A 27,672-nucleotide genomic window follows, 5' to 3' on the forward strand; every position below is an offset into this window, starting at 1 on the left:
CCCAACAAAATAAGTTAATATTTATCAAAATAGTTTACAGCACCAATCTACATACATTTAAATACCTTTCTTTGGAAACCCAGGCGTTTGGGGGGAATGGATTGGTCAGATGCTACTCCCTCTGGAATACACTCTGGGCTTTTTAGAACAAAGCACTCAGAGGTCATCAGGGCCCAGTACTTGGCCTCTGGCTAACCTAAACCAGCCTTTCAACTAGTTCATTTATTTAGGGGGGGAGGGGGGTAGCAGTGCTGGGTTTGAAACCCATGCTAGGCAAACATTCTACAACTGACACACCCCAGTTCCCAAGATCACTAATTTTTTGCATTGCTGTTCAAGGAGTTCCTAGAGCGGGGAGGGCAGACAACTTATCAGTTAATCAAGCTTCTATCTAGTTGGGGAAGGAAGGGGAGGGGCTTCAAAAACATCATTTGCACATTGGGAGCTTCTAAACTGCCTACCCACTCGTCCTGGAACCCACCGGACAAACTGACATTCTACATGTTAGTGAGATCAGTCTTGTCCAGTCTTGGTGCTGGCCATAAGCTGCACCCCAAGCTGCAGTGGAGGCCAGGGGGCGTGTGGGAGGACATGGTAAGTCCCACAGGGCCCTAGGACTCATGAGGAAGGAGGCCCAGGGCATGGTCACATCTTGCCTTGAGTGAGAAGACCAAAGGACAGCAAGAGGACTACAGGACATCTCTCATGTGGACCACGTGCCCTGAACCACAAACGAGGTCACAAATGATTTGGCCATTTCCCAAGCTGATCTGAAGTCCCAAAATCTGGGGGAGTGATTCACAGCAGCTAACAGGCGGGTTCGATTTCATTTCAGGGGAGACACTGACCATTGAGCATTATCTCATCCCCGACTGTGCTTGCACCTGTCTTGAGAACTTTGTAAGACCCAAGAGACTGATGCACAAGAATCAGGGGTAAGTCTTCGTGAATGGTAAAGGCTCACAGAAACTAGAGTTCTGAACTCTGCCAGTGTGAGGTCGTCTAACATCAATAGTCTCATGTTCCAGTTACTCAGGATACACAGAGCCCAAAGGGACACAAGGGACACATGGCAGAAGCAGCAGGAACGGACTGGGGCCTAGACAATGTCCCTTGGTTTATGTGCACACATGCCAGTCTGGCCCCAACTTGATGCTGGACTCCCATGAAGAGCCTGAGATTCAACGCTGGCGCACAGGGCCCATCTTGAGCCATGGAAGAGGCTTAGTTGTAATAATCCCACCAGAAAGCAGCACAGAGAGCAGGGATGGGAAAATAGGCCAGCCCTTCTCTTTAGGTGAGCTGTCATCACATGGCTCTGGGGTGGACCAGGCCAGGACACAGTGCTTGTTGGTATTCTTCTTGATTCTGTGGCTGGCTGTCACCCCTGGGGGAGGTGGTGCATGAGGGTCTGGAGTGTGTATATTTTGCAATAGGAAGGCAACAAGGAGGGAGTCTTGTTTCTCAGGGAGAGAGGAGTGGCCTCCATCTGCCTGGGGCTGCAGGAACAAGGCACCCAGCTGGCTGGGATGGGCTGTGTTTGGTTCAGAGGGAAAGAGGAGACACGTGGCCAGGTATAGCCAAGTTGGCCAGGGAGTTGTCCAGAGGTGACCTGAGCCTTGTGAGCTGGCTGTAGGGCTAAGTCTGGCCATGCCACGCAAGCTGTGGTAGAGGCTGCAGTTCAATTAATTGCACCTTTGGCAACCTTTGGGGATATAGATGGTTCCTGTCAGTAGAGTGTGAGATGCTTCCTAGTTGTCTACAGCCAATCCTGGAGCTGCTTTGACCTCTTGTGGGTGGGCCTACACATCACTTGCACTCATTCAAGTTGTTGTCCGGTGTTTTTGCTTGATCAGCAGCCAGGGATGCTTCCTCACTGTGCCAAAATCCATAGCCAAAGTAGATGGTGAAGCCTGCAATCAAGAGCAGAGCAGAGATGTGACTAGCAGGCATGGCTGTCCTGCCCCCGGCTGATGGGAAGGCCGTAAAATTTGCATGCTGGTCACCTCATGTTAGAAACAAGAGAGCTGCCAGCCTAAGGAGAAAACACTATGGTCAGTCAGCACAGGAACCCTCTGGGAGACTGAGGGCAGACATCGCTAGATGTCCCACCAAGAGTAAATGGGGCGTTCGTAGCAGTAACTCAGTATCCCATCTAGGGCAATGACTAGTGTGGAAAATGACCTATTCAATGAAAAAGGGGGGAGGGACACTCTCAGAGCCTATTGGGCAATTTATAGCACTGAAACCGCTGGTACATGTGTCATATCTGGAATGAAGAAGTTGCTAAGACATTAACCAATGAGTAAGTAACCTCCAGAGGCTCGGAGAGCAGAGAAGCCATTATGGCAAAGCCCCTGCCAGGTGCCAGTGGTCAGGAGTAGAGTTGAGGCTCAAATGGCAGAGAACCAGCCTTGAGTGAAAAAGCTGACAGTGCCCAGACCTTGAGTTCAAGCCATAGTGTCAACACACACACACACACACACACACACACACACACACACACACACACACACACCCCACCATACCTAAGAGCATCCACACTGCAAAGCGGATCCATGTGCCTTGGTCCAGCTGCATCATGAGATAGACGTTCACAAAGATGCTGAGGATGGGGAGAACAGGAAGAAAGGGCACCTGCAGAGAGAGGCAACAGGTGACATCAGGTCTGACAAGAGGTGACAAACTCAACACCTCCCCACCACACACACAAACACCCTTAGTTTTTCTTTTTCTTTTAAGCTTGGACAATTGCACGAATGGGTGTAATCTAACCATGTGTCTTCCTTGTTTCCAAACTTGGAAATGACACAAGAGCTACCTAGACAGACACTGCCCCCTGGAAGAAGTGTGCCCCACCCAATGAGAGCCAGAGGGAAGGACTCTCACTTGCCAGGGGCCCCCAGCCTGGCTGAGTCCACAGTCAGCATGAGGGGACCACCCCGAGGACCCACCAGGAGATTTCACGTGGGGCTGTTGGGCAGAACCGCTCACCTTAAATGAGAGCTTGGTCTTGCTTTCAGGCTGCCTCCAGATGATGCCTGTGACTATGACACAGAGGAGGGTGGATCCTGAGATTGCCAAGATGGCCCACACTGTGCCACTAGCCAGCGCCTCTCTCCCAAGCACAGTCAAAATGCATATGATGATGATAAGAATGGCTAAGGGGGACACAGAGGGAGGGGAAGGTAAACACAACCATTTCTCAAATTCTCACACAAGTAGCCCCAGTTCTCCCCAAATCCTGTCTGGAGGAGATTATATCCTGCATCATAGACAGCTGGGTACTGGTAGCTCATGCTTGTAATCCTAACTACTCAAGTCGGAGCTCTGAAGATCAGAGTTCGAAGCTAGCCCGAGCACCAAAGTCTGTGAGACTTTTATCTTCAATTAACCACCACGAAATGGAAAGTGGGGCTATGGTAAAGTGGTAAGAGCACCAGCCTTGAGCAAAAAAAACCTAAGGGGAAGTACCCACGCCCTGAGTTCAAGCCCTAGTACCAGCACACACACACAAAAAGAACAAAAAAGGAGTGAGAAGGGGGAGAGCGGGAAGGAGAGAGAGGGAGGGAAGAAGAGCCAGGCAGACAGATAGACATACTGGTCCATGGCAAGTTTCCCATACCTCATCCCCATGATTAAAAAACAAAAAAAACAGAGGCCGGGAGTTTGGCCTAGTGGTAGAGTGCTTGCCTAGTATGCACCAAGACCCAGGTTCAATTCCTCAGTACCACATACGTAGAAAAAAGCCAGAAGTGGTGCTGTGGCTTAAGTGGTAGAGCTCTAGCCTTGAGGAAAGCCCAGGGACAGTGCTCAGGCCCTGAGCTCAAGCCCAGGAATGGCAAAACAAAAAAGCAAAAAAACCACACAATATCAACAAGCAAGATCCTCAACCCTTTACAAGGAAGAGGCAAACACTTACCCATGAGACTGGCTGAAATGTTCACGACTAATCCAGAGAATTTGGTGGGATCCTTGCTTTTGGGTGAGAATAGAGCCTTCAGAGAAAACCTTTCCACTTCCGGTAGAAAGCCCGTCTGGGAGTCACTGGTGCTCACCAGCTCGTTCTGGTCTACTTGATCAAGTTCATCTGTAGTTTTGGCCATCTGGTATACCAAGTTAGGCTGCTCTGGCTGGTATCTGCAAAAAAGATGCACCATGTGTGACCCACAGACCCTATATTCATTAAGCACTAATTCAAGTGCTCAGCAGACTTTAGAGGTAGGCCGAACCTTGAGCACTGGAAGGGATGTACAGAGAGAAGACCTGAGATTTTCTGCTTCCAGGCAGATGTCTCTATTATGAGACAGTCCAGGGGAATACACCCAGAAGATTGCTCTTTCCCAGTGGTACTAAGTACTACGTCACTTCCCACAAGATCAAGTGAATGACAGAATTAAAAAGCACTACCACCAGAGTCCTGTTTGGTGTCGAGCAAGAGGCTGATGGATTTAACAGCTTCTGTTTGTGTAACTTAAAACGTGAATGCCTTGAAGTAACTACGGACTAGACTGAAGAACAGAACCTGGAGCATAATTTCTAAGACAAAAGCTGCCTGCAAGTGAAGCATTTATGTTAAATGGGATCCCTTATCTTGCCAGGCAAAATGAACTAAGTGTGATTTTGAGCTGTTATGTGTATAAGAAATTCTAAGAATGAGCATGAAAATAGATTTAACCACTTTTGTACCCATTCACTTATGCAACTGAGCTCAGTTAAGAAAGCACTGAGCCACCAGGAAGGCAAAGCAGCAGAAACAGATCTTAGGTTTCACACAACAAGGGTACATGCAAATTAACTGTTGAATACTTTAAAAAATAGAGTAGGGAAGGGAAAGCAGGTGCAAATGTTTGTAACACATTGCCAAATACATGTAAAAACAGCATAAAGAATCTGAGAGGGGGGAGGGAGGAAGGGAGGAAGGCTTGTAAATAAGGAAGAAGAAGGAGAAGAAGAAGAAGAAGAAGAAGAAGAAGAAGAAGAAGAAGAAGAAGAAGAAGAAGAAGAAGAAGAAGAGGAGGAGGAGGAGGAGGAGGAGGAGGAGGAGGAGGAGGAGGAGGAGGAGGAGGAGGAAGAAGAGGAGGAGGAGGAGGAGGAGGAGCCTTGCTGGGTGACTAACACTACATAGAATCCCCATGAACGCCAGTGCTCACCATGAATGCCATTTGGGACATTCCCAAAGTGAGCCATGTGCTCTCACAGAGAAGGGTAGCTGAACTGAAGCCCAAGAGGGGATTAGGACTGGGTGAGAACACCACTGCCCTCAAGATGGAAACAGCCAGAACCTAAAAAGTCTCCCTAAATACTAAGCTAAAGCACCCCACACCACACTATAGGATTTATTTCCCAGCACAGTTTAACCAGGTAGAGGCAACCCGCTGAGTTTCACAGACTCTGGATTTACCCAGTGCCCACTAGGGACCAACCACTGTCCCAAGAATTTGGACCAGCTGCAGTCATTACCCTAAACCTTCCAAAATTTCTTTTCCCAAGTGCCAAACCCAACACTTGGGCTAAGCTCTTTGGCCTGCCCACAGCTAACAGATAAATGATAGTGGAGGTGGGGGGCCTCTCCTGACTCTGAGAACATGCTCCCAACAAGCTCTGAACCATATTCCACCCTCTCCTGAGCACCCCTCAACAAAGCTATCACCAATGCAAAAGTTAGATCATGTGAACCATTATAAAGTTAGGCCATATAAATGGTTATGCACACATATAACTATATATAATCATATATAAAGCACCTACACTGCTGCACCTACAATTAATGGTGAAGATGGAACCCAGGAGAGCATACGTACCGTAAGACCAACACACAGGCAGCCACCAAAGAGTAAGCCAGGAGCGTTCCAATGGACATGAGGTCAACCAGATCCTTCAGGTCAAAGAGGAAGGCCATCACAGCTGGGGAGGAGACATGTGTCAGGATCTACACACACCAGCATCCGTGATCCAGAGAGAACACAGAAACTGTTGCTTTTTACTCCCCTCTCCCCATGGGAAGACACTGCCCAAGAAACACACACTCAGAAGTTAAAACACATACTTAGAGTCGGGTGCTGGTGACTCATGCCTGTAAAGCTAGCTGCACAGGACTGAGGCTGAGATCTGAGAACTGAAGTTTGAAGCTAGCCCAGGCAGGAAAGTCAGTCCAATTAACCAGCAAAAAGCTGGAAGTGGATCTCTGGATTGAGTGGTAGAGTACTTGCCTTGAGCAAAGAAGCTCAGGGACAGCATCCAGGCTTTGAGTTCAAGCCCCAGGACTGCCACCAAAAACAAAAACAAATAAAAAAACATGAACAAAAATCCCTACAGTCCTCAAAAAATGATACTAATCTCAAAGAAAGGAGGGACATCCCCCAAAAAGGAATGACCTCTTCCTGACATGTAACGTAACGCATACCACCTCTATAATGATAATTAAAAACTTTTAAAGAGAGATGGTGGGCTGGGAGTTTGGCCTAGTGGTTAAAGTGCTTGCCTAGCATGCATGAAGACCCGGGTTCGAGTCCTCGGTACCACATACATAGAAAAAAAGCCGGAAGTAGTGCTGAGGCTCAAGTGGTAGAGCTCTAGCCTTGAGAAAGTCCAAGGACAGTGCTCAGGCCCTGAGCCCAAGCTCAGGACCGGCAAAAAAAAGAGAGATGGTACTAAGAATTAACATTTCTAATGAAAGTATTGTAAAAGGTAATAAAACGTATAGTCTCCTTTGATTCTCATGACATTTTCCCAAGCCATTCCATTCCTACATAATGCATGGAGACATTTCTGTTAGGACGTTAGAAGAGTTATCTAAGGTTACACAGCTAGTAAGTGGAAGAGTCAGGACCTTATGACTGAGTTGAGTTGATTTCTTCAACACTATGCCGACTCGTAATCATATCCCTCCATCTTTCCTTCCTCTCTCCCGCCCTCCCTCCCTTTCCTTCCTGCAGAACAGTGCTAGTTCAGAGCAAGCCAGTCACGAAGTTCTTGTGATCTAAAGCAGAACAAAGTCCCCAGTCTTCTAGAGAGTATTTTCCCAAAGACACATGTGTGGATGCTATGGATGGAGAGGTGGAGGAAGGCAAGTTTGGTGCCCCAGGACTCTCAGAAGTCCTCCTAAATCAGACAGATGAGCAGGGAAAGATGAGCTCTTTCTTCTCCTTTCTGTGTGAAAATCCTTCACAGGGAAGGGTTTTTTAAAAAGTCTTAAAAAAAAAAAAAAGAATTAAATGCATGCTTTGTGCTAGATGTCACTCCATGGTATTTCTCTTATTTAGTATGCACAAGCACTTTAAAATTTTAAGTAACAACGAGGTCACTTGAGGGAGTGAGTAAGGTTGGGAGATATGGGAGCAGAATGATAATGATCAAGACTTATACTTAGCCTGACATGTTGAATTAAGATCCCTTTACACAACTACTTAAAGAACATTTTCTTTTTCTTTTTTTCTTTTTTGGTGCGTGTGCCAGTACTGGAGCTTGAACTGAGGGCATTATGCTCTCAGCACTCAGGGCTGGTGCTTTACCATTTGAACCACACTTTCATAAAAAAAATAAAGTGATGAAAAGGAAAAAATAAGTCAGTTAAAAAATTTCTCTTAGACGCAAACAATTCAAGGTAAGTGACGATGTCTCGATGTCTCCCTGGGAATGATTCTTAAATATTGGGATGAGAAGTGAATTCCAATACTTACCAGCAACGACACCTGAGGCTACTGTTGCAATTATTGGTGTTTTGGTCCTACTGTTGATTTTGGCCAAAGATTTAAATAGAAGTCCATCTTCAGCCATGGCATAGATAACTCGGGGCATGGGGAACATGGAGCCCAGAAGACTGCATGGAGGAAAGAAAAAAGTGTGAGTGGAACTTGGCTTCCTAGTCACAAGGACATCTATGTGACCATATTTCACTACTGCGGATTGGGTGCCTTTTCCTCACCAAGAAATGCTTCCTTGGTTCTATATGATGCCCAATGGCTCTAAGACTCAGCACTCAATAACAAACCCCAGAGAAAGCATATTCGTGTGAACCGAGATAGACAAAGGGTAACAGCTCATGCAAAGTAGCACGTGAGCTGGGTGCCAGTGGCTCATGCTTTAGTAATCTTGTAATCTTAGTTACTCAGGAAGCTAAGGCCCATGTGATTCAGGTTTAAAGCTAGGCCAGGCAGAAAAGTCCATTAGACCCTATCTCCAGTTAACCATTAAAAGGCCAAGCTGGAAGCATAGCTCAAGTGGTAGAGCACCAGCCGTGAGCAAAAAAAAAAAAAACAACAACAAAAAACCCAAGGCTTTGGGCCAGGAGTTTGGCCTAGTGGTAGAGTGCTTGCCTAGTATGCATGAAGACCAGGGTTCAATTCCTCAGCATCACATACACAGAAAAAGCTGGAAGTGGTGTGTGGTTCAAGTGGAAGAGCACTAGCAATAAGAAAACCCAAGGACAGTGCTAGGCCCAGGACTGGCCAAAAAAAAAGCCAAGGCTTTGAGTATACCTATGTAACCATAGATATACATACAAAAGCAAACAAATCAGCACAACAAAAAGCAAAAAACTTACCAAAGAAAACCAAGTAGCCAGGTGCCAGTAATCCTAGCTTGTAATCCTAGCTATTCAGGTCTTGATATATGAGGACCACTGTTTAAGGTTAGCCCAGGCAGAAAAGTCCCTGTGTGACTCTTATCGCCAATGAACCACTCAGAAAACCAGAATTGGCACTGTGGCTCAAAGTGGTAGAGCTCTAGTCTTCAGCAAAAAGAGCTCAGGGACAGTGCCCAGGAAAGTGGTACTGTGGCTCAAGTGACTGAACAATAGCCTTGCCCAGGTCCTGAGTTCAAGCCCCACAGCCAACCGAAACAAAACAAAACAAAAAAGGAGGTGGCCACACAGTCAGAGTGAGGATGTTGGTCTGAATTCAGGGGAAAAGGAATATATATTAGCGATTGATCTACATGCTTGCTTCCTGGTTTACATAGGCTCCCTCCCTCCCAGTAAGGTCAGACCTCTATGTAGACACCCCAAAGACACCCTTTCTTCACCTGGCAGACAGCGCACAGAGGGAGCCCACAGCCACCGCATACTTCGCAGCTTCCCACTGCATGTGCTCAAATGCGTCAGGCAATGGGCTGTCTGGATCCAGGCAGAAGTAGGGCATCATGAGAGTGAGGGCAGCTGAGACCCCACAATAGGCGATGAAGCAAATCAGGAGGGATACGACAATGCCCATCGGAATGGCCTTCTGGGGGTTCTTGACTTCTTCACCTAGAGCAGCAGAGAGTCAGTCGGAGCACGGACTGGCAGAGGACTCGCATTCCTGAAGGAGCCCATGGGCACCAATGGCTGTCCTCAGAGCCCAGCTGCAGGGTCGTATGCCTTCCATGACAACGGGGCTCTCAAATACAAGATGGCATTCTCAGCTAAGGGAGAAACTTATTGCTTTTGGCAGTGCAAATCTGGGAGAGCTGAGGGCGGTGTGTCTATTCAAATGCACCAGATGACACTATTCTCAATGGCTTCCTTTACCCCAGAGGGTATAGATAGGAAATCAGGCCACAGCCATGTTGTTATGGTCTCACTCCAACATCACAGCCCTTAGTCACAGGCACAATGCAGCTTCCCCTCAGCACTGGCTCTTGGGGAAATGCTAAAGGAGGGAAGGGAGACTAGCGGGAAGCTAGAAATCTACAAGCCACTCCAATGTGAGAGTAGCAATTGGAAAGTGGCAACGGGGACTGTGAGCGCCACCTGTGTGGCAGGGGAGCAAGGGCATGGGCCAGGAAAGAAGCTACCTGTGGTGGCGATGCAGTCAAATCCCACGAAGGCATAGAAGCAGGTGGCAGCTCCTGACAGGATGCCAGAAATGCCAAATGGCATGAATCCTCCATTACCCAGTGCTTTGGTATCACTAGAAAGAAGAGCCACAGTCAAAACCCAAGTTATCTGTTGTTCAGTCCCTTCTAAAGAACAGCATTTCCTTCTGGAAGATAAAGTGATGGTACCATGATGGCTCTGACAACTAGCTCTTCCAGAAGCATCTGCTACAGAGACTGGTAAGGAGGAGTCAGGTACTAGGAAGTAGGGGTTCAAAAAGAAGACCCCCAACGCATGGGATCTTCCTACAAGCTCCTGCCCAAGACTTCAGGAAGCTGGCAACCAGGTGCACTGCTCATAACTACCTATTAGTACCATCAGGGGATTTTCAGGCATGGACTCTAACACTTCACTGTTTCTACTCTGCAGTGACACCACTGCCTGAGGACTGACTGGTGAGCTGAGGGGAGGGAATGGACACCTGGTCCTCCCGAGTGCATGGCTTGTGTGATGGCTAAGTGTGACAGCCTCCCTTGCAGCTACATGTGTCCACTCTGCCTTTCAACAATAGACTGCACACAGAGGGCTGTGCCCAGGTCTTATCCGTAGAAGCCTGGGTATACTCTATTCTCCTTTCCCCTTGGGAACATCTGGGACATGTTTGTGCTAACAGGGCAGTGCTGGTCAGGCAGGGAGTGGGGGGGGGAGATGGACGCCACACTATCCTAGGCTACTCAATGTGAGGCTTGAGACATCACTAAAGAAAGCTACCACTGTAAATGAAGACCTCAGGAGTATCTCTATTTTATATCACAGTAATTTTACTTTTTCCCCCTTACTGAAAATAGAATTGCAGACAAAATTGGATACTATTTATTATGCATCCAGGAACACTAAGACTCAACAGAAAATCTGCCAAAGATTTCTTTAAAAGACATAATGCTGGATGCCAGTGGCTCGTGCCTGTAATCCTAGTTACTCAGGAGGCTGAGGATCGAAGTTCAAAGCCAATCTGGGCACTAAAGTCCGTGAGAAACTCTTATCTCCAGTTAACCACCAGAAAGCCAGAAGTGGTGCTGTGGCTCAACATGGTAGAGCGCTAGCCTTGAGCTGAAGAGCTCAGGGACAACACCTGGGTCCAGAGTTCAAGCCCTAGGACCAACAACAAAAAAAAAGATCTATTTTGCTCAAGGCTGGCTCTCTATTACTTGAGTCACTCCCAAGTTGTGGATTTGTTCAGATCTCAGCCTCCCAAGTCTGCTGTGATAATGAAAAAAGGCACCTGTAGCAATCATATAACCAAGTATGAGGAGAAGCAGATTGCTCAAGGAGCCTGACAACAGTCCTGAACTATGAACAATTTGTATTCAGAATGAGGATTTTGTTTTCCCAAATTCCTTTCCTATCATACACTGTATGTCTACTTGATGGGAATAAACGTTAATGTAAACTCTAAACATACAAAACATATATGCCGGGCATGATGGTGCACGTTTGTAATCCCAGCACTCAAGAGGCTAAGCCCCTAGAGTCACAGAGTCTCCAGTCAGCCTGCATGGGGTAATAAGACCCTCTCAATGTCAAAACAAAACAAGAATAACAATACCTTCCACCCACAGCCACTGTGCACTAACAAAGCAAAACAAAATTACCTAACAAAATGTATCAAACCTTAAAGATACACATATGTGCTGGGTGCTGGTGGCTCCCGCCTATAATCCTAGCTTCTCAGGGCCTATAATCCTAGCTTCTCAGGGCCTATAATCCTAGCTTCTCAGGGCCTATAATCCTAGCTTCTCAGGGCCTATAATCCTAGCTTCTCAGGGGCTGAGATCTGTGGGTCATGGTTCAAAACAGCCTAAGCAGAAAAAGTGGTTCTGTGGTTCAAAGTGATGGAGCACTAACCTTAAGTGAAAAAGCTCAAGGACCGCACCTAGACTCTGAGTCCAAGCCCCATGATAAGACACCCCGCCTCCCCAAAAAGGTGTAATGCTATCCTCACCAATTACATTTCCTGACTGAGACAAGATACTAAATGCCAAGCATGGAGAGAATTGCCATATGCCACAAACAGAAGAAAGAACTCACTTATTCTCACAGCCAGATATATTCAAGAAATCATCCTTGGAGAGATGCCAGTTTTTAAGGGATCCTTTCAGAATTCCTGACACCATGATGAAGCCCAGGACCAGAACATTGATACAGGTGAATATTTTATTGACCATCGCTGACTCCTTCACACCAAAAGTTAAAACTCCTAAAAGGGAAAAAAAAAAGTACAAACAGAAAAGTTATGTACATATCAGACTAAGTCCTTTCCAGGATGAGGAAGAGACAGGGACAAGAGCCAGGATACGAAGGGAATAAAAAAGAGAAAGCACTGAGCCTCCAAAGATCTCTGAGGGCCTCTGGAATAGGACTGAATTCACCTTCTCCTTAGGAGCAAGGATCTAAATAGCCCATTAGCTATCTGAGCGGAGGTTCTGGGTCCCCTCAGGAACTGAGGTGCCACCTACAGGACATAAAGAGCTGCAGAGGTCTGGAATACAGTCCCCGCCTCCTGTGGAGAACAAACAAGGACCCGGGGCATAGGATTCAGGGCCTTGGACCCCCATACAAAGCTGCTTCCGCTCTGGGAAAGACATTACAGGAAAGCCATCTTCTATAGCTGAATTCGATTTCCTCTAAGCAGAAGTCACTTGGCTCAAGTTCTTGGTAGGATGGGAGTTTTTCAGATGAGGAAATTATCCCAAATATACTTTGGGATATTAGTCATGTTGGCGGTAGCAGCTACTTGTGGTCTTGGAAGAACTAACAAATCTCCATCAGTTCCTCCTGGAATTCAGTGTGTATAAAAAAAAAAACTGTCAAAGCACAAAACAACAATAAAAACCATCAAGTGGTGAATTGGCACAGTAACCCCACGAATGTACTGTGTATGAGGCGCATGCAGGGCCATCTTAAGGTTTTCACGATATATGCAGTGGGGTTCTTAAGATGCAAGTCATTGGGTTATTTAAAGATAAAAGTCTCACAAACTTTTCTGCTTCATCTCACTTGGAATCATGATCCTTAGATCTCAGTTTTCTGAGTAGCTAAGATTGTGGGCATGAATCAACGACCAGTAGCCTGGCTGCCTTTTTATATATCTTAAAATACTTAAATGTAGATACTAGAAGAGAATGGAGTAATTAATCACAAAGGGACAGCACTATCATACTCTAATACGTGTTTTCTTTAGTGTCCTTCCCTCTCATTTTTAAGAAAATGAAAATCTCACTACAGTAGTTCAAACTTACTTTCTGATGCATGTCTTTGCCAGCAGATAAGAAATACTGCCAGTATTGACTCTGAGGGAGATTATTTCTGTTAAATGTGTATAAAGTAATGTTGTTTTTGAAAGCTTGTCTAAGAGCTGCTCTTCAGCTTCTTATGTAGCTACTAATGTTCCTCAGGAAGAAAAAAAACCAAACAGTGGCCAAGATTTAGACAGAATAAACAGCCACTGGCAAGAAGTACCTACAAGTTAAGGAGTCTAAAACCACAACTCTTGAAAATGTGTGATGGTTGATGGTATGAAAAAAAAATCGTTCTTTTTTTTGGGGGGTGTGCATGCATGTGCATCAATAATGGAGCTTGAACTCAAGGCGTGGGCACTATCTCTTAGCTTATTTCGCTCAAGGATGGCACTCTATCATTTGAGCTACAGATCCAGTAGAATTTTCTGGGCAATGGGAGGCAAGAATCTCACAGACTTTCTTGCCTCAGATGGAAGTTCTGATCTTCAGATCTCTGCTTTCTAAGTAGCTAGGATGACAGACATGAGCCCATGTGGCTGAGATTCCTTTCACTGCCCAGACACACCTTAGTGTCTGAAGCAGAGTTCCAAATGGCGAACTGCTGATTCAAAAGGATTTTTTTTTTTAATTCCTGGGTCACAGATTCAAAGGATCTTCAGTGCTAACAAAATCACACTCTGTAAAGAACCCAGATCTCAACAGCTACTGGTCAATGCTGTGTGCACTACAAGAAGCCATCAGAATAGAAACAAATAAATGAAGTGTCCGGTGCATTACAAAAGCAAACAAACAAAACAGGGAAGGGGTTAAAGAGACCCAACAAAAACTAGAAAGAACTTGGGGCATGTTACAGTGGCACAGCACTAACATGGCATGGGCGATTGTGGCCATGGGTTCTGTACCCAGCAGAACCAAAAAAAAAAAAAAGTGGAGGGGATAGTGAGGAAGAAGACCCATGCTTGAACTAGATTTCTTTCAACACGTGCCTTACCTGTTAAGAGGAGAATTATAATCACAGCAAATATGTCAGGGTTTTCAGCAAGCACACCAGGAGCATTGAGGGCCATGTGCTTTCTGGAGAAGTCGCCAATGGTTTTACCTATGAGCTCATCAAACGTCGCGCTCCAGGCTCTTGCCACACTTGACGTACCTGCCACAGGACACATGGCAGCCAGTGAAGGAGTGGTCAACCCAGGTCCTCATCAGTGAGCCCTGCACATGCAGCATCCACACAGTGCTCTGATGACGTACCCCGATCCCTATATATGGACTGCATGGTGTTCTGTGTAGTGTCTGTACTATACATCCTGGTTTACAAGGGGGAAACTTGACTGAAAGTTCAATCTTAATGACTCGCCCTTTCCCCCATCCCCCACAATGAAGTGAAAAGCAATGTGCAGTCAGTAGATAAATTACACTGAGTTCTGAATTTAGATCTTTTCCAGAACCAGCAATACTGATACAATCTTTCACTGCCAGCGGCAGTGACAGCTCCTGACAGCTCTACAGTTCTGACTGGGAAACGTGGAAGCACTACTACAAAATCTTAGATGCTTGAAGGCTGCACTTTTGCTTCTGATATTTTCATTTTTTGCCAGTTGTTTGAGATGAGCCTGGACTCAAAACTCATGATTCTCCTGTTTCAGCCTCTCAAATGTTAGGATATATCACCAGCCTGGCTTGATATGTTCACCTTGATTGAGTTCATTTGGATATAATCCACTGTAACTGGAGAAGCATCCAAATAGATGTACATATATATACACTTAAAACGATACATATGCATATGTATCAAAATAGAAGTTTTACAAAATAATAGTTACCTCTGGAGAAACACTCCAATGCTGAAGACAAGTCATTGTTTTTGTTTTGTTTCAATGTCATTTTTTTATTATAGTGGCTGCTTATTGGGAAAAGTCACTAAAATTCGAATCTCTGCATATACCCGTTTTCTTTCTTCTCAGAGGGACTTGCCTGTGACCATGAACTAAGATACCCACAGAATCTTGCCAGGTGATCAGCACAATGATTGAACCTCACTATTGGATCTCTAGTGGAATATTTTCCCAACAACTCAAAGCTTTAACCACATTGCATCCTAACAGCAATCGACTGTGAATTCTCCCCATGAAGACCACAAATAAGGGAAAATGGTCTCACTGTACTGTCCCCACTGAATTCCCAGATTGGCCAGCTCAGTGTAAGCAGGATCCCAAGTTTCACCCTGTCTCTATGCCAGGAGCTGCTTCAACCTTTCTTTCCAGTCTACCCCACTTTGCATTTCTGAATCATTTATTTAGAAAAAAAATTGGAGGAAGAGAGTGGGACAGGAAAACCTCTTCCCCAGTAGCTAAGAATCAGAATAAATTTCCCTATTATATTCATGAGTTTCACACAGGCAAATAGCACTCTGGCAAAGACTTATTTGTTGTCTAGAAGCAGCCAACTCTTCATGCTATTTTGTTTTATGCTCAGGTAAACCCTCTGGGAGCATAACAGTCCATTTAAAATAACTTCATTTTTACTGGGAGATTGCCATGGGTGACTGCCATTTGTGGTTACAAGTTTTAATGTTGTGTTGGGCTGGGGGGCGCCTTTATTTATTTATTTGTTTGTTTGTTTATTTATTTCACCAGTCCCAGGGCTTGAACTCAGGGCCTGGGCACTGTCTTTGGACACTTTTTTGCTCAAGACTAGCACTCTGCCACTTGAGCCACAGCACCACTTCCAGCTTTTTTTGTGTATGTGGTACTGAGTAATCAAACTCAAGGCTTCGTATATGCTAGGTGAGCACTCTACCACTAGGCTATGCTTCCGGTCCTATGAATTTTATTTTAGAAGTTATTATGGAGTAAGCATTGTTGGCTCTCGGCAGATGCTGCAGAAGCCTAAATACCTGACACTGCCTGCTGTCTGGGGAAGTAACAGAGGCCCGTCAATGCAGAGATGGAAGTCTCCATCAGCAAGCTGCCATGGAACCAGTTTAGGGCTCTCCATGAGAGTGGACAGAGTCATTGGACAAACTATGTACTTGGAGATGTACTCAGAAGTAAGGCATGTGCACAAGGCCCTAGATTTAAATCCTAGCACTACAGCCTCCAACACATTTAAATTTACCATTTACATATTAGTTGTGCCTCTATCCCTAGTTAGTAAACACTATGAACAGTTGATTGCCATAATCTTTGATCATATCCTTCATTTCTAGCAAAATGCTCAGCTCAGAACATTAAAAAACACACTGTGTACTCAAATATTTCATTTGTTGATATTGTGAATGAATGGATGAATCAATGAGATGTCGGATTGAGTTTTTTAGTTTTATGGGGGTTTTTGTTGTTTTGGTTTGGTTTTTTTTGCCAGTCCTGAGCTTGAGCTCAGTGTCCTTGAAGTTTTCTCAAGGCTAGAACTCTACCACTTGAGCCTTAGCACCACTTCCGGCTTTTTACTAGGTATGTGGTACTGAGGAATCGAACCAGGGTCTTTGTGTATGCTAGGCAAGCACTCTACCACTAGGCCAAACTCCTGGCCCCAAGATTGAATATTTTTACCGTGTGTGTGCACGCGGGCATGCGTATACATGTGCACACACACACACACGCACATACACCAGTCCTAGGGATTGAACTCAGAGCCTAGCCACTCTTTCCTATTAATTCTAAGTCTTTAGTGAACAGAAATGGACTCTAACGGCCTGGCTTGATCTCACATGACACAGAGCAGAGGAATGAGCCCATAGGCAGCTCAATCACTCATAAAAGTAAAAGGGAGGCCAGTTGGCCTAGTGGTAGAGTGTTTGCCTAGTATGCACAAAGACTTGGGTTTGATTCCTCAGTATCACATGCATAGGAAGAAGCCAGAAGTAGTGCTGTGGCTCAAGTGGTAGGGGCCTAGCCTTGAGAAAGCCCAAGGACAGTGACCAGGCCCTGAGTTCAAGGCCCAGGATTGGCAAAAGAGGAAAAAAAAAAAAGTAAAAAGGGACACTGGTAGCTCACGCCTGTAATTCCTAGCTACTCAGGAGGCAGACATCTGAGGATCACAGTTCAAAGCCAGCCCAGGCACAGAAGTCCATGAGACTCTTATCTCCAATTAACCACCAGAAAACTGGAAGTGGCACTGTGGCTCAAAGTGGTAGAAGAGTGCAAGCCTTGAGCTGAGAGTTCAAACCCCATAACTGACAAAGAGAAAAGAAAACAGAACAGAAAAAAATAAGTGAAAAAGCAATGCACACTAGGCCTCCTGGAAGATCCAGCCTCAGTCTTCCCAGGAAGGACATGGGTGCAGCTGGTACCTTTCAGAGGTAGAAAAAGACACAAGGGACAGAGGACATGGGCCTCGGGCTACCATGGCCTTGGGACCTACCGATGACGTAGGAGAGGATCAAGTTCCAGCCAGTGATGAAGGCCCAGAGCTCCCCGACGGTCACGTAGCTGTAGAGGTAGGCTGAGCCTGTCTTGGGGACTCGAGCGCCAAACTCGCCATAGCACAGGCCAGCTAGCACGGAGGCCAAGGCAGCGATGAGAAAGGAGAAGACAATGGCAGGGCCAGCATTGTCCCGGGCCACAGCACCAGCCAGGACATACACACCAGCGCCCAGTGTGCTGCCCACACCTAGGGCCACCAGGTCCAAGGTGTTGAGGCAGCGAGACAGCTGGCTCTCCTCCCGACTGCAGTCCACCACTTTCCGTCGCAGCATCTGGTGACCGAAGCTAAGCAGCATTTTGCACCCCATTGTGCTCTGCACGTCTGTTGAAAAAGAAAAAGGACAAAGGTGCTTCATTATGCCACGTGCTTCACCTACAAATGCCATCTTACTGCACTCCTGAAACACCTCATGAAATCCCTTATAATCATTTCTTGCTACAAGGCAGTTATGAGAACCAGCAATTGTGGAGCTCAACAACGCATTCAGAAATACACCCAGCTGCTTGACTCTGTAGTCTCTGAGCTTCTCTATTTCAATCCTTGGCCCAGAATCTTCTGTAGACAAAAGTGCTCTATCGCAAGAAAACACAAGCCAATAACTGACATACATTGTCTCCACACTCAGCAATCATATGATTTGTCGGGACATCCTAGGCTATTTCCTGCATACTGTAAGTACTAACAGAAAGCCATCAAAACTATATCTTGTGTGCGTGTGTGTGTGCGTGTGGGTGTATGGTGTGTGTGTGAGTATGCACACGCACATGTGCCTGTGTACACGCATGCCAGTACTTGTGCTTGAACTCAGGGCCTGGATATTTCCCTTCAGCTTTATTGCTCAAGACTGGAGCTTTATTTCTGGCTTTTTCATAAGGATCTCATGGATTTTTCTGCCTGAGCTGGCTTCAAACCTCAATGCTTACATCTCAGCCTCCTGAAGAGCCACAGGCACCTGGCTTCAGAACAGTAGTAACTTCTTTACAACGCAGAGGCCTTGAATAGTAATGATAATGCTTTTTCAAGACCCTCTGAATGCAAGGACTAAGTTATTTCCGCTTTTAAGTTAACACAGAGAGCTGGAGCTGAAGTGGAAAAATGTTGAATGATTAAGTAAAGACATTTCATACTGTCGGGCTTCCAGGAAGCGCTTTCTTTGATGTCAATGTGGATACCAACCATACTCACAGAGTGTAAGCACAGGCTCATTGTCACTTGGTACATATGGCTTTAGGTCATGGACCCTAGAGAGAACTGTGACCCAAGGAAAGCACTCGCACGCTCCCCCCGCCCCCTCTTCTCTCTCCTCCAGATACTAGGGTTTGGACTCAGGGCCTGAGTACTATCCCTTTTTCAGTCAAGGCTGGCACTGTATCACTTGAACCATAGCTCCAAGCTCAGATTTTTGGTGGTTAACTAGAGATAAGAGTCTCAAGAATTTTCCTGCCCCTTGGGCTGGGAGTTTGGCCTAGTGGTTAAAGTGCTTGCCTAGCATGCATGAAGACCCGGGTTCGATTCCTCGGTACCACATACATAGAAAAAAAGCCGGAAGTGGTGCTGAGGCTCAAGTGGTTAGAGCTCTAGCCTTGAGAAAGTCCAAGAACAGTGCTCAGGCCCTGAGCTCAAGCCCAAGACTGGCAAAAAAAAAAAAAAAAGAAAGAATTTTCCTGCCCCGATTGGCTTCAAACCACAATCCTCAGATCTCAGCTTCCTAAGTGGCTAGGATTACAGGTGTGAGCTACTGGCACCAATAGTTTTGTGACAAACCTTTGCAAGTGGACAGAAGCAATGACATGTAGGCTGAACAGGCTAGCAGCCACCCCTGAGGATGCAGGGATCTATTTCCTTTCCAGTGCACAGTGCAGAAAGGTGAGCAGAGCAACCATGCAGTAGAGAATTTTGACATACTTGGGACTCAGCTAGGCAGTCAAGGTCAACATCAACAGCTCAAGATACAATGACAGTGTGATGGACCACAAGGGCACTTGAGTTGTATAGTATTCCTCCCTAAAACTCATGACCTTAGCCCAATCATGAGGAAAAGAAGACAAGTAACAGATGTGTGACATTCTACAACATATCTGATCAACACTTCTCAAAACTGTCAAGGAGAAGAATCTTAAAGAACCTGGTGCCAGTGGCTCAGGTTTGAAATCCGAGCTTCTCAAAAGGTGAAAACCTGACACTGGTCTCACATCAACCAAGCAAAAAGCCAGAAGTGGCAGTGTGGCTCAAGTGGTAGAGCACTAATTGTAAGGGGAGAAAAAAGCTAGATAAGGAACAGTGTTGAGGCACCAAGTTTAATCCTCAATAATGACACCAAAACTAGGAAAAAAAAAAAAAGACTGTGATAACAGACTGACAGATACAGCTTGAGAACCACAGGGGAAATCTGAGCAAGATATGAATTAAGTGCAGTGCAAACATTGCTTCATTACTTGCATCTAATGCAGCACACCAATGTAAGACATAAATCTATTCTCAGGGAGTTTATTTAAACAACAAAAATAAGCTGTTTCTTCACTTTCATCCTTACTATAATGGATGCATCGCTGGCCTAAGAGCTTATAATCCTCCTGCCTTAGCCTCCTGGGTGCCCCGATTACAGATTTGCGATGGCACACTCAACTATCACTAATAGATGTCTTATTGTCCTAACATACACCATTAAGTAAATGAAAAACAAAATAGTGCTGATGGTGACAATCGATTGGGAGGGAAATCTATGCCTGCCCACACCTCTGGAGTACCCAGCTATGTCCTGGCTCAAGCCTTCTCTGCATTAGTCATCATAGAAAAAGTGGGTGATTCTTCCTGTAGTTTCTCTTAACACTCTAGAGAAGAGAAAAATCTCAAAACATATCTATGTTTTAGGTAGAAAGGGAAATCTCCTTGTTCCACAGATGAGGAAATGTAACTGGTGCAGAAGCGGGGGGGAGAATGTCACAGTACTCTGAAGGCACAGGTGGTCTTAGTAGCCCCGATCCTGGGAAGGAAATGGTGTCCTGTGTGGAGGGGTGAGGCAAGGCAAGGAGGAAATGGCAGGAAATGAGGTAAGAATGTTATTTGTGGAGTAACAGTGGAGTGGAAAAATCACAGGCACCAGAGTCCGAGGACAAAACAAAAATTAGCAGATGAATGGTTTCTCAGTATCTTCCCAAGTACTCAATACCGTTTCCGTGTGCGTGTGTGTGTGTGTGTGTGTGTGTGCACATATTCAAATTCAGGGCCATTCACTATTGCTTGGCTATTTAGTAAAGGTTGGCGCTCTTAACATTTGAACCATACCTCCATACTCTGGGTTTTTTTTGGTTGGTCATGGGACTTGAATTCTAGGCCTGAGCGTAAAGGTTGGCACTCTTAACACCTGAACCATACCTCCATACCTCTGGGTTTTTTTTTTTTTTTTTTTTGGTTGGTCATGGGACTTGAATTCTAGGCCTGGGCGCTGTCCCTGAGCTCTTCAGCTCAAGGCTATTGCCCTATCCCCTTGAGCCACAGCATCACTTCCGGCTTCATGGTGGTTAACTGGAGATGAGTCTCATGGACTTTAGTGCCTGGGCTGACTCTGAGCCTCCACTGAATCTGTTTTACTTCTTTTACCATGATAATAACTAGAATTAAAAGTTGGAGTTAGGGGGCTGGGAGTTTGGCCTAGTGGTAGAGTGCTTGCCTAGCATGCACGAAAACCTGGGTTGATTCCTCAGTACCACATACATAGCAAAAAGCCGGAAGTGGTGCTGAGGCTCAAAAGTCCAAGGACAGTGCTCAGGCCCTGAGCCCAAGCCCAGGACTGGCAAAAAAAAAAGATTTGGAGTTAGAATTATTGTGAGAAATAGATTTTCTTTATTTACCATTCTAAGAAGGTACCACCTAAGGCAAGCATTCTATAATAATAAATTAGAGTGAGATGGAGATTCTTGTTAAAACTTAAAATAACCCAAGTGCCAGTGGCTCAGTGCCAGCCAAAACAAGGAAGTCTGTGAGACTCCTATCTCCAATCATTTATCATATCTAAGTAACCTGCTGCTTTTATCTTGAGAGTGGTACTGAAGTCCCAACAGATGTGAATCACTCTGAGAGTCATTTACTGGTGTTAAGATGGGTGCCTCGGGCCAGGAATTTGGCCTCGTGGAGAGTGCTTGCCCAGCATGCATGAAGACCCAGGTTTGATTCCTCAGTATCACATACACAGAAAAAGTTGGAAGTGGTGCTGAGGCTGAAGTGGTAGAGCTCTAGACTTGAGAAAGCCCAAGGACAGCGCTCAGGCCTGAGCTCAAGAAAAAAGTAAACGAAAAACAAAACAAAACAAAACGGAGTCGCGTGCATGTGCACACATACTGTGTACCTGCCCATGCACGGCCAGTTGGGTTATTATTCTTCATGTGAGGACACTGAGCTTGTATGCTTTCTTTTTTTTTTTTTTTTTTTTTTTGCCAGTCCTGGGCAATTGAACCCGGGTCTTTGTGCATGCTAGGCAGGCACTCTACCACTAGGCCAAACTCCCAGCCCCTTGTATGCTTTTTTAAGGAAACTCAGAAAACTGTTCATAGTGTATGGCCAGGCTTGCTGTGCCCTTTGCCAGGAACGTCCATTGGGTTGGTCTTCTAGCTTTTTGATCCTTACCTGGACCACAACATGCTTTCCAGAAAAGAGCACCAATGTGGACTAGATCTGCCAGAGTCCAGGGCAGAGGGAGACAGGGAATCCCTGTGCTCTTCCACATGCTCCTCAAATACCTTACTCGGAAGGCCCTGGACAGCCGGGGCTGTCGAACCATGTTCTTTGCTTAATACTAGTTAGCCCTTTACGAAGTGAATGTGATCATGATTAAACAGAAAGGCATCTGGGAGAGGAGGGAGCAGATGTACAGTGTCAGTCACGTTTATCAGATCACAGTGTGGTGTCACATGAAGCTCTCACATTCTCTTCCTGTTATCTGTGTCTGCTTAAAATACACCCCTCTGCCACAAAAAGGGATGTTAAGAAATTGCTTTCAAGTTATTGTTTTGATTCTTTTCCTGTATTGGGGTTAGAACCTGAGGCCTCCTACATGCTGTAAATGCTCTACCACTGAGCTACACCTACCTCCTTTCCCACACGAATTTTTACACATGCCTAGCACAGCTTCACAGTGTTGCATCTGTCCTGTGAAGACCTTAGTAACAAAGCTACTACCAAGCAACTCTCAATTGCTGGTGATCTATAATTTGATTTGAACGCCTATATATTTATTGCTGTTGTAAAGCAAAAACAGTAGACGAGAAATTTACCTTTGTACAGAGCCTTCTAGAACCTTCTATGGGCCTTGATGTCTAGCAAGGTCTGTATCTTCTGCTCCTGCCTCCAGCCATCCACAGCCTTCTCCCCATCCCCAGGGTATCACTGCCTGACCCTCTGAAACCTCAGAATCTGATCTTACCCTCAGCACTTCAAGCAAAAGTCTCAAAACATGGGTGACTCATATCTATAATCCTAGCTACTTTGGAGAGAAAGAGATCTGAGAATCTTGGTTCAAAGCCAGCCTAGGGATAGAAGTCTGTGAGGCTCTTATCTCCAGTTAACCAACAAAAAAGCCAGAAATCAGAGTATGGTTCAAGTAGCAGAGCACCAGCCTTGAATGAAAAGGCTCAAGGACAATGCCTAGGCCCCGAGTTCAAGCCCCAGGACCAGGACCAATTAAAAACAAAAAGGAGAGCAAGAATTATCTGGGAGAAGAGGGAGGAAGGCAGCTATCTCTAGAGAGAAGATTATGGGCTTTATTTCCTGCATTCTGACTTTTTTTTTTCTCTATAATGAGTGTTCAGTGCTTGTAAATTACAGGAAGGAAATCTCCTTAATGAAATCATGGACAGAGAGGGACCAAGGTCACAAAAGCAAGTTCAATTCATCTCAAGTGTCTACCAAGGAGACATACTGGTAATTAGTTATATCGTGTTTCACTATGCTTTTCTCCACATTCATACATTTGGAAATTTCCAAAGTAAAATGTAAAATAGGGCTGATCCAGGAAGCACAGAGAACATTCTTTCTTCTATGTATACCAAGTGCCTACCCCACTTTCTTAATCCAAGTATATTGTAAGCAATCACCACATATTCATTTGCGCTTACATAGGATCAAGTTGAGCCATATGAAATTGCTGATAGTCAGTCATTTTTTATTAGACTTAGAAAAACACCAAGAGTCACGAGTCTATAACTAGAAGATCAAGCCTGACCTATTCCTGGCTATATTTAGGTATTTCCCTGAATCTCAGTCTGAACAGATGAGGAATTCAGACTGACAAGTCAACTATCTCTTACATTAGTCTGCACAGGAACATGAGCTCCAAAGGAATGATTCATAGATTATTCAAAAGATAGTAGGTGCAGAGAGAGAGAGATGGGGAGAGGGGATGAGGGACAGGGACAGGGACAGGGACAGGGACAGGGACAGGGACAGGGACAGGGACAGGGAGAGGGAGAGAGGTGTCAGTACTGGGGCTTGAACTCAGGGTCTGAATGCCCTATTAGCTTTTTCACTCAGGGTTGATCTAGGATTTCAGCCATGTCTTTGCTTTTTTTCTCTTTGTTTTTTTGGTGTGTGTGTGTGTATGTGTGTGTGTGTTTCTGATTAACTGGAAGTAAGTCTCTCTTAAAAGGAGAAGGAAGAGAGGGAGGGATGGCAGGAGGGAGGGAAGGAAGAGAGGGAGGGATGGCAGGAGGGGGGGGAGGGAAGGAGGGAGGGAGGGAGGGAGGGAAAAGAAAAAAAAATGTCAGGCTGGGTGCTCACACTTGTAAAACTAGCCACTCAAGAGGTTGAGCTTTGAGGACTGAGGTTCAAAGCCAGCCTAGTCAAGAAAGTCCCTGAGACTCTTACTCTTATCTCCAGTTAAGCACTGTAAAAGCCAGAAATGAAGCTGTGACTCAAGCAGTAGAACAGTAGCCTTGAGCACAAAAGCTCAGGGACAACACTCAGGCCGAGTTCAAGCCCCAGAACCAGCACAAAATTATTTTATTAAGTAATTAGACAAAAGGGTTTCAATTCCACAAGTCAGGTTTTAGGTACAATGCAGCTTAATCAATATCACCTCTCGTTATGAGTCTCTTGGATTTGGCTTTCCTAGGCTGTCACTGAACTGTGATCCATAGCTTTCCGCCTCCTGAGTAGCTAGGATTGTAAGTGTAAGTGGTTCTTTTTTTATTGCGTTTAGTGAGTTGAGTCTCCTTTCATAACATTTTTTTCTGTCAGTCCTGGGGCTTGAACTCAAGAGCCTGGGCACTGTCCTTGAGTTTTCTCAAGGTTAGCATTCTACCACTTGAACCATAGCACCACTTCTGGCTTTTTCTGCATATGTGGTACTGAGGAATCGAATCCAGTATATGCATGCATGCTAGACAAGCACTCTACCACTAGGACACATTCCTGACCCCCTTCCTAACATCTTAACATTTTAACAAGGTGTGGCCTGCCTGGGAGATGTAATACATGTTCCATTAGAGTTTAACCATCTCCTATTTGGTAACAATCAATACATTTGCCTTTGATCATTAGATAGTAAGATAGATAGATAGATAGATAGATAGATAGATAAGATAGATAGATAGATAAATACATACATACATACATACATCTTGAAGTTTTAGCCAAGATTTTATTTTAGTATAACAGGATAAGGTAGGAAGAAATAGGGGGGAAAAAAAACATCTCCTGTTCTCCATGCAGGAAATTGGAGTTAAAAGACTCCATATTTTCAATCAGACTGATAAAGCACCTTTACACATACAAAGGTCATAACCTTTCATATTTACCTGCCATTTATTCCAGATCCTGTTTTTCACCCCTCACAGGGCTGAGGTACATACAACATGGCTTGGTTACCATGGGAATTATCTACACAGTATAGGTCATGCACAAATAATCCCTGTGCCGGAAATGCCACATTTTATGATAGACCTTCCTGTCCTATTCACAACCATACTTTGAGGGTGGCCAAAATCAGACACACACTGCAAAAGGAAGGTATTTGTCAGCTGAAAGAAACAGCACATCTTCTGATGCAATGTGTCTTCAGTCCTCAACTTCAACCATGAGATATGTAGTACATGGAACGCAGTTAAGAGAATATCCTCAAACAGGGGAAAGAATGTGATTTGATTTCCTTAAAATTCCTTCAGGGCACAGAAACTAAATGGCCAAACTATAATAGGGTCCTCCAAGATAGATCAGAATCCTTATCTAAACGAATGATCCACAGGTCCAAGAGATACCACAGGATCAAGTAGAGCCACAGATAAACTGAACAGCTTAGAATGCCTAGAGTTTAGAGAGCTTTCTTTCTAAACTACAGCAAAAGGCTTTGCTTCACATTCACAAGTGATGAAATGTCCTGTCTTGAGTGAGATCAGTTTCACCTTGCTAGGAGCCCCGCCTCTTTCCTGGCCTGATGTTCCTCACCCTGGGAAGATGTAGCACTGTGAGAAGGATGCTCCTGGGCACAGAGACAGATTCCAGGGCAGCCAAGTCAGCCCAAACTGAAGAAATGAACCTGGCCAACAGCTGAGGGAGGGTCCACATAATATGTGTGCCCTGCTTAGCAACCTGACTGCACCTTTGTGGGCCCTAAGCCCAGGACCATCGATATGCTCTGACTTCTGACCCAAAGACACTGGAGGAAATTAGTGAGTAGTTCTAAGCTTCGGCAATGCATGACTCATGGTTTATATATTTCCTACATGATAAGTGAGTTTATACTCTTCTCTTTCTTTAAGTTCCTTACAGAGTAAAAATCAGTGCCTCTTGAAACTTCTTTTCTTGGTTAAGGTTGAATAGTTGGAAAATAATTTTCTCTTCCTAGGAAAAAATGACATATATCGGATGGCTGTTATGTCTCTAATCTGGGCCACACAGTCCTAGGTCTTAGATGAGCTATGATAAGAAGTCAAGATGTACCTGTCTCTCTAGAGTGGAAGGAGAAAGTAAACAACTATTTATAACCAATTCCACAACCAATATGGTACACCTACTGTGTGCCATCCTTCTAGGTACTCAGCACCAGAAAGCAAGAAATGTGACCTCCTGGCGATGCACTTGTCCATGCTAGAGGGCGATGCCTGCCATCCAGTCTGGATCGCTTCTCAGATGAAGTGACGGAAGGCAAGATAGAGAATTGCCCAGGATTCTGGCTGTGAGCTCCCATTCAGACATGGTTTAGAGGCTGGGCCTGAAGACTGCCCAAGGGCTTCCCTGTACTGCCCAACTGTTGACACCCTTTGGATGTCACCGCTCAGTACCCATCTTGGGATAACGAGGCGAATGCTCTCAAATAGTCTGAGGACAATGCAAACACACATGACAGGGTACTGCCAAAGGAAACAGGCAGAATGAATGAACTCACTCTAATTTAGGCAATTTTACTAAATAAGCACTAAGAATGGGATCTTGGAGGCTTGTTGGCATGGCCCAGCACACAACAGCTGACCTATGAAGAGCTTCCTCCTCCTGCTCCTTCTCCTCCTCCTCCTCCTATGGTCTTCAGAAAAGTTGCACCTGGCAATTCTGTTCCCACTGACAAGGTTTCAACATCCTCATAAACAAGGAATGTACTTATAAGCTAATCCTCCCTTGGATCTCAAGAGCTTATGGGAGAAGGGGGGCTGCCGGTCTCCCTCTTAATACCCACTCCAGGGCAGCCTGTTTCAAGTTGTTCACATGTGGCAGGGTCATTGGCTATGTACCCAAAAAATGCTTCTGACCAAGATCAATCCCCAGTGCAAATGCACGTGCATGTGCACACACAGGCATGCACTGACATGTATATGCGCACGCATGTGCGCGCGCGCACACACACACACAGGATAGGATGGAAGTGTGATCCAGTGGGGAGAACTGGAGAATTTAGCGTGCTTAGAAGGTCCTAGGTTCCATCCCTAACATCACAGAAACAGAAATGAGGGGAGGAAAAGATGGTGAACAGGGGAAGAGAGAGGGACTTAGGGTGACAAGTTGTCAGTTGGTAGGCTGAAATGGATAACATTCGTAACACAGAAGGTCTCCTCCTGCTGAGGTGATGAAGAGTGGACTGTACCTGGAATAGACCCAGAGGACTTGACTTTCTCACGAAGCTCTCTTCTCACTGAGGATCACGGGGGTCTCAGTCAAACTTTCTCTGGA

At 45.4% G+C, this 27,672-nt stretch overlaps 1 protein-coding gene across 1 annotated transcript; it reads right to left on the reverse strand.

Annotated features, from left to right (window-relative positions):
* Slc7a1 (solute carrier family 7 member 1) lies at positions 1-27,672 on the reverse strand. Its single transcript, XM_090342206.1, has 12 exons — positions 27,587-27,672; positions 17,458-17,841; positions 14,087-14,245; positions 11,885-12,053; positions 9,775-9,890; positions 9,025-9,247; positions 7,683-7,822; positions 5,805-5,907; positions 3,923-4,140; positions 2,995-3,161; positions 2,529-2,637; positions 1-1,913 (listed from the first exon to the last, which is right to left on the reverse strand). The coding sequence occupies exons 2-12, from the start codon at positions 17,825-17,827 to the stop codon at positions 1,810-1,812; spliced, it is 1,878 nt and encodes a 625-aa protein (XP_090198332.1). The 5' UTR covers positions 17,828-17,841; positions 27,587-27,672; the 3' UTR covers positions 1-1,809.

Source organism: Megascapheus bottae, chromosome 11 (assembly GCF_031878675.1).
Source record: "Megascapheus bottae isolate mThoBot1 chromosome 11, mThoBot2.hap1, whole genome shotgun sequence".
Classification (NCBI taxonomy): Eukaryota; Metazoa; Chordata; class Mammalia; order Rodentia; family Geomyidae; genus Megascapheus; species Megascapheus bottae.

Coding starts and splice junctions, on each gene's coding strand:
- Slc7a1 (XM_090342206.1), bottom strand. CDS start 17,827: ATGGGGTGCAAAATGCTGCTTAGCTTCGGTCACCAGATGCTGCGACGG. Junction 12,054..14,086: donor TATAATTCTCCTCTTAACAG/GTAAGGCACGTG, acceptor TTTCCCTTTTAG/GAGTTTTAACTTTTGGTGTG. Junction 7,823..9,024: donor CTCTGTGCGCTGTCTGCCAG/GTGAAGAAAGGG, acceptor TCCTCCATGCAG/TCTTCTGGGCTCCATGTTCC.